Consider the following 12,758-nt stretch of genomic DNA (forward strand, 5'->3'; position numbering starts at 1 on the left):
AGCACTGTGCCTGGTATATACAATAAACGTTCAAGAAACAATTACTGAGGGAAGAAGCAACTTTAAAAACTAATCTGAATGAAAAGTTCTTTCTTTCTTGCCGTTAAGGGCAGTGGGAGAAGAAAAAGGCCCTCATTTTTACAATGGGCAAGGAGAAGAAGAAAGCAGAAGGAGTAAGTGTGCACTGGTCATGACCTCTCGAGAGGTGCTGCAGTGGTTCTCCAACGCCACAAACTCATTTGGGAGACCAATAAAACCAGGCACTTATCGAACTGCTTTAGTGTATGTGCAAGAAGCCCTAAGTCCACTATCTGGTTGAGAACTCTACTTGACATGCCCCTCGGTCATAAATACACGACGCGTGACCTTGTCTATCTCCTCTTGAAATTCTTCGATTCGTTGTTGCCGTTCTTTCACACCTTCACTCAACATAGTACATTGAGACTCAATGTTCAGCAGCTCACTCTGTAGCTGAGATTGCTCCTAATTACGAAAGAGAAAATTTTCTTTTTAAAATAGCTGTTTTAGCTTTAGATGGTGAAGCAAAAAAAGGTGACAGGAATCTTTTGGAATAAAAAGGGAATCCATGAGATAAGGTAACTGCAGCCACACCTGTATATCCAGATTAACAACCATAAAAATATAATCTCAATCATGGGATAAAGTGCCGAAATTACATGGTGTTATAGATATAGAATTCCTGAAATTCTCTGTCCTGGTTCTAATCTCCACCAAGTTTTATGTAAGCCCATATTACCCGGTAAAAAGCAGCAAGTTGCTTCTTTTTAATCATCTCCAGTTCACTCTGGGAATATTTGAGTCGTGTATGAGTTCCTTGTACTAGAGTCTGTATTTGTTTCAAGTCAGCTTCCTTGCGAAGTATCTTCATGAGATCCTAACAAGGGAGAGAAACATGAGAACATTTTATAAGAGAACAGCACTTTCATTTACCAGTGATCTCATAATTCACTAATTTTTATATATAACCACACCCACGCCCCACCTTCCCTTCTTTCCTTTTTAAAATTTATTTGAGAGAGAGGGAGAAAGAGAGAGAGAGAGCCGGCAGAGGGGAGCAGAGAGAGAGAGAGAGGGAGAGAGAGAGAATCCCAAGCAGGCTCCACACCAGCAGGGCTGAGCCCGATGCAGAGCTCAAACTCACGCAACAGTGAGACTGTGACCTGAGCCAAAATCAAGAGTCAGACGCTTAACCGATGGAGCCCCCCAGGCACTCCCCATCTTCCCTTCTTCTGATAAGAGACTGGCAACTAAGTACACAAGCCATCCAGAGTGCCCACGATGCCCTACGACAAGCACCCTCAAAAACTAACACACTTCTGAACAGGAAACAAATGAAAAACGAGGAATGGGAAGCACGTGTTCCATACAAGGCACGTAAGCGGCTGAAATGGGATCAGCCTTGCTTTTAGCTCATCCCCTTCCTCCTTCACCCACCCTATTACTCAACCAGATTAACTTCCTAGTATATGTCCTTCTGTAGTTTCCTCCTAGTCTTTACATGAATATATGCGTACACAGAGTCACTTGTTTTACAAGTTTAGAATCATGTTGCGTATGTGTTTCTGCCTCCTGTTTTTCTCAGTTACTCACAAAAGTCAATTGATAGAGCTCTAGATCAATTCTTTCAATGGCTGTGCATTATTCCAGAGTGTGTCTGTACCAAAATTATCCAACTGTTCTCTTAATGACGGGCTGGGTTTCTGCCACTGCCAGCAGCTGCAACAACACACTTGTATGCACACCATTAAGTGTTCACGTTTTCATTTCCATGCAATAGATCCTCAGGGTGCGATCAAGGGGTCAAATGTATTCACGCGTTTAACAGCAGCTACCGCTGCTTTGCCAAAGGCTAGAACTCTCCTTTCCATAAATAACGGAGGAGTACATGTTTCTTTACTTCTCCTCCAGCATTTATATATATTTCCAAGCCTTACGGATAGGTATGAAGTCATCTGAATTTGCTTTGTATTCCCTTGAGTGCTACATTCTATACTGAGCATTTTTTCATGTTTATTGGCCAATGGACAACTTCTTTCCACAAACTGTCTAATCCTATCCTTTCCCCAGATGTTCTATCATGTCTTTTTCATGTCAACTTGGAAAGAACTCTTTGATAAGCAGAGAACCTAGTCTTCATTTTAAACTTAAAAAACTGGATACGATGGGTTTTATCCTCATTTAACTTTTTTACATTCAGGCTTTTAATCTGGAATTTATTTTTGTGTTATAACACGGGGCATAGCATTACTTTCTCTAGATATGCCAACACCATTTACTAAACCATCTATCCTTTTCCCACCAAACTGAAACATCTCTTTGTGGTACACTAAGTTGTCAGGATACTGGGCGCATTTCTGGAATTCCTCTTCTGTTTCATTAATCTGTCCATCCCTATGTCAATAATGCATCAGCTTGACTGCAATGGCTTCTCATGGTATTCTGTACACCAGCAAGAGAAGTTCTACCTTCCCCACTTTTGTCACATATTTTCTTTTACTAATCTTAGGGAATTCTTCATTTGTAAAAATTAGAACGTCATTTTATCAAGTTAAAAAGTCCTCAATAAGGGGCACCTGGGTGGTTCAGATAGTTAAGCGTCGGACTTCAGCTCACGTCATGATCTCGTGGTTTGTGGATTTGAGCCCCGCATTGGGCTCTGGGCTGACAGCTCAGAGCCTGGAGCCTGCTTCGAATTGTGTGTGTGTCTCTCTCTCTGCCCCTCTCCTGCTCACCTCTGCCCCCCCTCTCTAAGATAAGTAACATTTCAAAAAGTTTAAAAAGAGATTCTATGTTTACAAAAATCCTCAATAACATTAAAATTTCTTTTTCAATGTTTATTTTTGAGAGTGAGCAAGCAAGCATGAATGGGGGAGGGGCAGAGAGAAAGGGAGACACAGAATCTGAAGCAGGCTCCAGGCTCCTAGCTGTCAGCACAGAGCCCGATGCGGGGCTCGAACTCACAAACCTGTGAGATCGTGACCTGAGCTGAAGTCGAATGCTTAACCAATTGAGCCACCCAGGCACCCCTCCTCAATATTTTAATTAAAACTGTATTTAGTTTTATATTAATTAGAAGATTTCTAACCCAAGAATATAGTATGCCTTTCCTCTTTGTGTTTTTCATTAAGATTTATTTTCTAGAAAAATTTTTTAATCTTTATTTATTTGAGAGAGAGAGAGAGAGAGAGAGAGAGCGAGCGAGCACAAGTTGGGAAGGGGCAGAGACAGAGAGGGAGAGAGAACTCCAAGCAGGCTCTGTGCTGTTCACACAGAGACCAACATGGAACTTGAACCCATGAACCCTGAGATCATAGCCTGAGCTAAGATGGAGAGTAGGACGCTTAACCGACTGAGCCACCCAGGTGCCACCCAGGTGCCCCAGTTACTGTGTCTTTAGGTTTACAGTTATTCCTATTGTGAGAATCGTTTCCCACTTTTAGATGTTTTTTGATAATCCAGAGAAAAACTAGAGTTTTGTTTATCCACATAGCCCTCCCATTAGCTTATTAAATCTAGTGGTTTCAAAACTATAATCCTATTATCAGCAAAAAGTTAGTTTTTTTTCTTTTCAAAGATTTATACAAATTTCATTTGTGCCTAACTATATTTACCATAATTTCCAAGAGCACATTATATAATAATGTTGATAATAGATATCTCAGTCTACTTCCTAATTTTAACACGGCTTTAATGTTTCACCATTTAAGCCATTACACCTGTTAGGTTTGGGTAAAAGCTATTTATTTAAATCATTTCCACCATTTACTCTTTTAGTCAGCACTTTAATTAGACCTACCTGCTGAACTTTACCAAATCCATTTTTACATATAATGATAGGATTTTTCTCCTGCCTTCGATTTGTTATTATAATGGATTATGTTGACTGATCACTTAATATTGAAATGCCCATGTTTTCCTGGAACAAATGCTATTCAGGCAGATGAATTTTTCTGTTACTACATTACTGAATTCTCTATATTGATATTTAATTTGAGAATTATGCATTTATATTCACAGCGGAAGTCATTTCCAGTTTTTTTGTATTATCTTCATAATATTTGAAATTTAAGTTATACTAACTTTATAAAATAACCTGGCAAGTTTCTGTCCTTTTCTATAATCTAGGATGCCTTAGTGAAGATTAGAATTATATTAGAAGTCACCTGGAAACTCACAAGGCCCAGAATCCTTGTCTCAATTGTGGTGAAACACATAGAATGTTCACCATCTTTACCATTTTCTTTTCTTTTTTTTTTTTTTTTTTAACATTTATTTATTTTTGAGACAGAGAGAGACAGAGCATGAACGGGGGAGGGGCAGAGAGAGAAGGAGACACAGAATCGGAAGCAGGCTCCAGGCTCTGAGCCATCAGCCCAGAGCCTGACGCGGGGCTCGAACTCACAGACCGCGAGATCGTGACCTGGCTGAAGTCGGACGCTTAACCGACTGCGCCACCCAGGCGCCCCCATCTTTACCATTTTCAAGTGTGCAGTTCAGTGGTGTCTAAGTTGCATGTCTGTTGTTGTGTGGCCCTTCTCCAGAAGTCTTTTCATCTTGTAAAACTAAAACTTTTGCCCACCGAAGAACTTTATGCTCAGTGAACAACAGTCCGTTCTCCGCACTCCCGAGCCCCGGCACCTGGCGGTCCACTTTCTGTCTCTATGCATCTGACTACTCTAGGGGCCTCACGTACGTGGAATCCTACAGTATTCGTCTTTTTGCGACTGGCTTATTTCATGTAGCATCACGTCCTCAGGTTCATCCACCGTGTAGCAGGTGTTGGAATTTCCTCCCTTTTTAAGGATGAGTATTTCACTGAATGTACAGAACACATTTGTTTGTCCATTCATCCAGCGATGAGCACTCGGGTTGCTTCTACTTTTTGTCTGTTGTGAATAATACCGTTAGGAACATGGGTGTACAACTATCTCTTCTAGACCCTGCTTTCAATTCCTTGGAGTATATACCCAGAAGCAGAATTACTGGATCATACAATGATTCTAGTTTGAATGTTTAAAGGAGCCACCATACTGTCTTCCACAGCTGCTGTCTATTTTACATTCTGGGCGTGTTTATTCAATGGTGGGTCACCCAGCTAGCAGTGGCTTAAAAAAAATGTGGGTTTATTTTTCTCACACAAAAGCAGTGTGATGCAGGCTGATGCAGTTCCTCAACAACGGCATCTAACTTTTAGTTTCCTAGTACAGTGGCTTTATCCTCATGCTTGCTGCCTCTTGGTGCAAGATGGCTGCTGCCTCCCCAGGCCTCTTGACTGAATTCCGGTAAGGAAGAAGAAAACGCAAGTGACTACCAATAATTCCATCTGTATCTCTAAAACGGTCACGTGGCCACTGGTAGCTACAATGAAACTTAGGAAATCAAGTTGTCTTAGTTTTTTTATGATTCTGTAATAGCGCCAAGCAAGAAAGGAAGATGTTATGGATGGGGCCTGGCCAGCAGACTGCACCACTGCCTAACTCTTCAAATGTCCCACTTCTTTTCTAGTCGGTCTGTCTATCTATCTATCTATCTATCTATCTATCTATCTATCTATCTATCTATCTATGTGTGTGTATGTATGTATGTATGTATGTATGTATGTATGTATATATGTATGTATCTACCTATCTTCTTTTAAGTAGGCTTCATACCCAGAACAGAGCTCGGTGTGGAGTTTGAACTCATGACCGTGAGATCAAGATTTGAACTGAGATCAAGAGTTGGACACTTAACTGAGCCACCCAGGCATCCCTATATTTATTTTTATATTTTTAATTATATTTTTCTGAAAATATCCCATTTCTTTCAGATTTTTTATTTTGTTATTACATAGTTATTTGCTTTTAAGATTCTCTTTAAATGATTTTAATTTTCTCATTTGCAGGCTGTATATTTTTGCTTCTAATTTTTCCTCCCTTTATTAAAATTGCAATTTCTTAGCCTTTCAAAAGAACAGCTTTTAGATTCACTAGTCTTTTTTCTATTTTGACTTGTTCTCTAATTAATTTTAGCTTAAAAAATTGCATTATAAGTTTTTTCTGTTTATTTTGTGGCTGTTGTTCTAATTTCTTAAAGTAATAAATGCCCTTATATTGAATCTTTCTTCTGAAGGTATTTCCTCTTGATGTAGCTTTTATATGTCTCACAGACTTCCCATTTACCACTTTAGAGACATGTTGTGATTTGCCTTTTCATTACTTCTTTGATCCCAAAACTACCTATAAGTACATTTCTTAATTTCTATGCAAACAAAAATTCTTTTAGTTGTTACTTCTACCTTAATTTAATTATAATCAAGGTGACCTTTTAAAAACCTATTGAGATTTCTATTATGGACAAGTATATGATCAGTTTTTATAATTATTTCATGGATATTTTAAATAATATCTCACATTTATTGAGTACTTTGATCAGTGTTCTATAAAGTTTACATTTATTCACCCACTTAATCCTCTTAACAGTGCTATGAAGGTGCTTTGTTACCCCACTCTCAGTTCAGGGTCCAGGGGAGGAGGCCAACCATAAAGAAATCTGGAAGGTGATAGAAATGTTCTAAATATGATTGTGGGGGCAATTACATGACTACATACAACTGTCAAAACATACTGAATCACACACTTAAAATTGGTGCCTAAGGGGCGCCTGGGTGGCGCAGTCGGTTAAGCGTCCGACTTCAGCCAGGTCACGATCTCGCGGTCCGTGAGTTTGAGCCCCGCGTCGGGCTCTGGGCTGATGGCTCAGAGCCTGGAGCCTGTTTCCGATTGTGTGTCTCCCTCTCTCTCTGCCCCTCCCCCGTTCATGCTCTGTCTCTCTCTGTCCCAAAAATAAATAAACGTTGAAAAAAAAATAAAAAAAATAAATAAAATAAAATTGGTGCCTATTACTGTATATAAATTACACCTCATTAAAGCCAACAAAAAGTCACACAATATATTTACAACATATATGACTAAGAATTAATTTACTTATACAAATAATTCTTTTTTTTTTAATGTTTTCTATTATTTATTTTTGAGAGTGAACGAGCGAGCGAGCCAGGGCACACACAAGTGTGGGAGGGGCAGAGAGCAAGAGAGACACACACACACAGAATCCGAGGCAGGCTCCAGGCTTCAAGCTGTCAGCGCAGAGCCCTACACAGGGCTCAAACCCACGAACCATGAGATCATGACCTAAGCTGAAGCCGGATGCTTAACCGACTGAGCCACCCAGGTGCCCTGAAAATAATTCTTAAAGTAGGTAATAAAATAACAAGCAGCCTAATAGAAAAATGTGCACAAGAAATAAGTACTTTATAGCAAAAATTACAAAGAACCAATGAATATATGAGGAAATGCTCAACCTCAGTTATAATTTAAGAAATGCATATTCAAACAATCAGATATTTTTTTTTAACCAATCAGATTGGCAAAGATTAAAATATCTGTTAATATCCAGTGTAGCTCTTTAGGGATATACACATTCTACTATAGGTTTTCTTTTGATGGGAATTTAGCAACATACATACCCTTAGATCTGGAAATTCCACTTATAGGAATTCATCTTAGAGATGTATTTATACAAAGGTATTTTATTTATTTATCTACTGTTTATTTCTGAGAGAGACAGAGCGTGAGTGGGGGAGGGGCAGAGAGCGAGGGAGACACAGAATCCAAAGCAGGCTCCAGGCTCTGAGCCGTCAGCACAGAGCCCGACGCGGGGCTCAAACTCACAGACCGTGAGATCATGCCCTGAGCTGAAGTCGGACGCTTAACTGTATGAGCCATCCAGGCGCCCCCAAATAAAGGTATTTTAAAGAATAACAACAAACATGTATACAGTACTCACACATGCCAGATACCATTTTAAGTATTTTAACTGGATTATCTGATTTAATCCTTAAAATAACCCTAAAAGGAAGGTACTTTTATTCTCCCCATTTTACAGGCAGGAAAACTAAGATACAATGAGGTTAGGTATCTTGCCCAAGGTCATACTGCCAGCAAGTGGCAGAGCCAGGATTCAAACTCAGGCAGTGTGGCTACAGAATTTATCCTCCTAGGTACTTTGTTTTTCATCCTCTAAAGAACATGTAATGAGGGGCACCTGGGTAGCTCAGCTGGTTAAGCGTCCAACTCTTGACTTTGTCTCAGGTCACGATCTCCCAGTTCGTGAGTTCAAGCCTTGCGTCAGGCTCTGTGCTGACAGTGCGGAACCTGCTTGGGATTCTGTCTCCCTCCCTCTCAGCCCCTCCTCCACTTGCGCGCGCGCGCTCTCTCTCTCCCTCTCTCTCTCTCTCTAAGTAAATAAAAATAAACTTAAAAAAATTTTTTTAAATGTATAATGATGCATCATTTGTAATAGCAAAACCCAACACATCCATTATTGGAGACTGGTGCAATAAACACAATCTGTATAACGAAATACCAGGCAGGATTCATTAAAAATAAGTGGTTCTCCGGGAGCCTGGGTGGCTCAGTCGGTTAAGCGTCCGACTTCCGGCTCGGGTCATGATCTCGTGAGTTCGAGCCCCATGTCAGGCTCTGTGCTGACAGCTCGGAGCCTGGAGCCTGCTTCGGATCCTGTGTCTCCCTCTCTCTCTGCCCCTCCCCCGCTCGCATTCTTTCTCTCCGCCAAAATAAATAATAAACATTTAAAATAAAAAAGTCATTCTCTGTATGCTAAGATGAAAACATGTCCATGTCATAACATTAAATGAAAAAGCTTGTTGCAAACATTATTTGTAGCAAAAGTCTATCATAAAACAAGCAGGAAAAATAATATATATACTTGCATATACAGAGAAAATTTCCAGGGGCTATATATCAGACTGTGTTTAGCAAATATCACGGAGATGTAAGGATAGGTAAGAGAAAGATTTTTATATTTTAATTTATTCTATTTTGCTTTACTTGAATTTTTTTAAGCAGGCATAGTCCTTGTATTAGTCCAAAAATTTGTTTAAAAACACAATTACTCTCCTTAGTATGCTACAATGTCTACAGCATGGGCTTACCTTTAATTCCTGGATCAGCTGGGTTCTTCTGTCTCTTAAGTTCTTTATCTCCTTCTCATCCCAGCATCTAGCCTTGTATTTTAAGTCACTTGATCCTCCAGAGATCACCCCAGATTTTAAAAATAATGTTCCATCAAGAGCTACTGTCTGTAAAATTAAAAACATTTTATCCTGGAGAGATGTACAGAAGGAAGATAAAGATTGGACATATATGGAAATTTTTCCAGCTGAGAATTTATAGATGAGAAAAACCACTTAATGAAATTTATGAATAAAATACCCAACTTATGAAGGGACAGACACTAGCCAATAAATGAACCACAAATACGAGTCCTGTTTTGCTAAGGCCCAAAGGAATTCTAGGCAACAGATTAGCAGCCATTAAAAAGTTTCAAAGTAAATTGTACATTAGTTCCAAACATATTCAATAATGAGAGGCGAATCTGGTATCAAATAGTTTGCATTATATATTCCTGTGTTTTGAAGAATTTCTTACCACATGCCAGTGGCATATTATGACAACAGCCTTAGACACCAAGCATATCACATTCTCCCCGATGCAAATGAAACCGGGAGGAAGAAAAAAATTTAAACAGAGTCAGAGGTACAAAATAGCTTCAAGTTTATAGTCCAGTGAGTAATCATATGCTTTATGCAGTAAATGATTCTCAGTGTTTTGCAAATGTTTCTAATTATTTGGTGAGAGCAGGTGCAGACCAACTGTGTAAGACTAAAACCATGCAATGTGAGCTTTAAAAAAAAGAAAAAGTCAACAAATAGGAATCTCATTCATTCCTTCATTCAGACAAACATTCCCTGCGTGCTACTGTGTTTGAGACGTTCCATACCGGGGACCGGAGTGACCAAAGAAGTGACATATGGTACTGACCCTCAGCAAATCACTCTCGTGGGGAAAAGAAACGTATCATTACAACATAAAGCGATGAGAAGCTAGAATCATACTCAGAATAATCTGGAAGCATAAAACTGGAGGATTCCAACCCAGCTGCTCTGCAGAAGGCTTCCTGAAGAGGCCAAGGCTTCCACTGTATCTTATCAGAGGAACTAGTTAGACGTAACTAGCTATCTTTACCAGAAAACTCCGTTTATTTCTGTCTCACGATTACAGAGGTACGCGTTCCAGGGTTTTTATGGTGACGCCAGAGTTAACAAAACCCAGACTCCTGACAGAATATTGCTGTACCATCCTTAGCATTTGGATCACTCTTCAAGGGAGACAGCCTTGTTATTTTCTGGAGGCTTTAGGGGCTCCTTTCCTTCCCAGCTGTCGGCTCGGCGATCAGTTTGCTCACGGTCTGAAATGGCTCTGGGGAAAAGCGTTACATCTTCACTGGATAGCAAGAGCAGTGGCATGGAGACTGAGCTCCTAACGGGAAGCTCTCTCTGAGCGGGAGGGCAGTGTGGGAAGCCCACTGGTACACACCTTGCTGACTGCTCTGACTTCTTCACAACAATGTGCAGTGATATGGAGGCAGCATCCCTCTCTGGGAACACTCTCAGCTGGGGCTATGTCTGCCTGGCCAAACTGTGTTTCATTCACACTGAAGGAAAGGTGAAGAACCATAGGCTCCTCTCCTTTTCTGCTTTTAAGTTCTCCACAAAGCTTACTTTACGTTTCCACTATGTGTCACTAGTGATGTGTGTGTCTGAATCTCTTACGTGACCGTTTCAAAGTCATTTGGTAGTCCAGGAGAATCCTACAGCTCCAGCTACTGTGTCTACGTTTCACAAAAGGAGGTAAAAGTTCTGTTAAGAAACTTTCCTGGCAGGACTCCTGATGACTGCCATTTACTTCCAATTGTCCCCCCTAGATTGTCACGCAGGAAGATCAGGCTTCTGTTAGTAAGGAAAACAGGGAAAGGGATACTAAGCAGGCAGCTGCAGTCTCTGACACACACAGGTAGGAGGTAGCCCAGAAAAGGGCGGTGGTGGAATGCAGGCAGCGGGGCACGGACACACAGACTGTGCGTACGTGCGTGTGTCACAGGGGTGGGATGGAGACAGAGGCAACGTGAGTTGGGAATTCCTAGGAAGTAACGCGACGGTGAAGGAATAGCACAGAGGTACGGCTAGCAGGCAGGGCAGATGGTGGAGCTCTTTGTGTGCCCTCACGGGAAAATGGGGACTGAACACCACTAAGGACCAGGGAGTCCATGGAGGGCGCGGAGGGGATTAACACGGGATGGGATGGTGGCACACGGGAGACAGAAGTGATCAGACATGAGCTTTCAACAGACCATCCTGGCAATTATGTGAAAAACAGACTGGTCCAATAGACTGGGATTGTAGAGGTTATGAGGAAATCCTTGGGGAAAAACCAGAGCTTCATTTAGCTAGAATAGTGGTACCAAGAATTAAATACAGGAGATCAAGATTTAGAAAGAACGTTAATTTAGTTTCAGACATACTGATTTTACAGTGCTTGTAGGCTGGTATTTTATTTACTTATTTATAACGCATATTTTGATTACTTTCTAAAAGAAATTAGATTTTATAAATCATAATAAAGATTATAATAACTATAAATATGCAGTACGATAGCCCCAAATAATAACTAGAGATAAGAAATTATACTAGGTGGAAAAAGAACCAAATATAATAATCCATAATGAGAAATCACTGAAAAAGAGAAAATGAGAAATCACTGAATTCAATTAAGCAAGCAGAAAAACAAAAATTATTCAATATATGATACTGGGATAGGTAATTAACCATTTAGGGGGAAAAAGCCAATACCTATACCTAATAATACACATCAAAATAAATTTCAGATTAAGATTAAAATACAGAACCGGTACCACCAAAAACATGAGAAAAATTAAGTAAATATATATTTGATTTTATAGTAAAGACCCCATTAAACATGTAAAAACAATACTTACAAAAGTTAAGAATGACAGAACTGCTTCCTAAACATATAGCTTATATACCACAGGACGCACTAGATCTTGCTAGGCTATGGTTGCCAGATTTAGCAAAGAGAGAAGCAGCACACCCAGTTACATGTGAATTTCGGATAAACAATGAAAGAAATTTAACACAGGTGGTATGTCCAGATGTTTTCTCTGGTAACTCTAGGACACAAGTTAGGGATGGCTTTCATTTTCCTTTTTGAGCTCTATTTTCCCAAATCTCTGAATTGCACATCTATTAACTTGTATATGTGATATACAAAAGCCAAACGTAACAGCGAGGAAAAACCTCACCGGGGGCTGGCGTGGAGAGGGGCACCAAGAGCTCTGCGCTAACGAGAATCTGCCATATCGTGCATGGGAGTACAACGCCAGCGCCCTCTTCCCAGCTACAAGTCAACTTCTCCTCTTTGAGCAGGGGTACAGTTTTCTGAGGCTCTTTTTACTTCATTGCTTGGTTGGCTGCTGCTGTTGTTACTACAACGGTTTACTACTGCATATAACGTGCCCGGCACAGTACAGAGATGCTGTTTAGTTCTATGTTCACAACCCCATTAAGTAGATACTATTTCCATTGTACAGATAGGGACCAAAAGATATTAGGTAACTTGCCTAAGGCCATACACAGGGACCAAAGCCCAAGTTGGTCGAACATCTATCCCCGTGTTCTCACCCACCATGTTATACACTTCCTTCAATTCCAAAAACATTGTGAGCACCAATTCACAGAATTATGAATCTTACTTGTTTTAACAGTTTCTAGGTTTATTAAAATAACTTATTTCTTCTAAAGGTAAATGTAATCTCCA

General features: G+C 40.1%; 1 protein-coding gene across 4 annotated transcripts in view; it reads right to left on the reverse strand.

Moving 5' to 3' along the window:
- The window catches only part of SMC1B (structural maintenance of chromosomes 1B), a 74,705-nt gene that overhangs the window by 26,209 nt on the left and 35,738 nt on the right, over positions 1–12,758 (reverse strand). For all 4 annotated transcript variants that reach the window (XM_023257603.2, XM_023257606.2, XM_023257602.2 and 1 more), the window contains 3 exons: positions 9,017–9,163; positions 758–895; positions 367–483 (listed from right to left, as the gene is read on the reverse strand). In XM_023257603.2, the coding sequence (XP_023113371.1) occupies positions 367–483; positions 758–895; positions 9,017–9,163 (402 nt within the window). The remainder of the gene's footprint in view (positions 1–366; positions 484–757; positions 896–9,016; positions 9,164–12,758) is intronic.

Source organism: Felis catus, chromosome B4, assembly GCF_018350175.1.
Source record: "Felis catus isolate Fca126 chromosome B4, F.catus_Fca126_mat1.0, whole genome shotgun sequence".
Taxonomy (NCBI): domain Eukaryota; kingdom Metazoa; phylum Chordata; class Mammalia; order Carnivora; family Felidae; genus Felis; species Felis catus.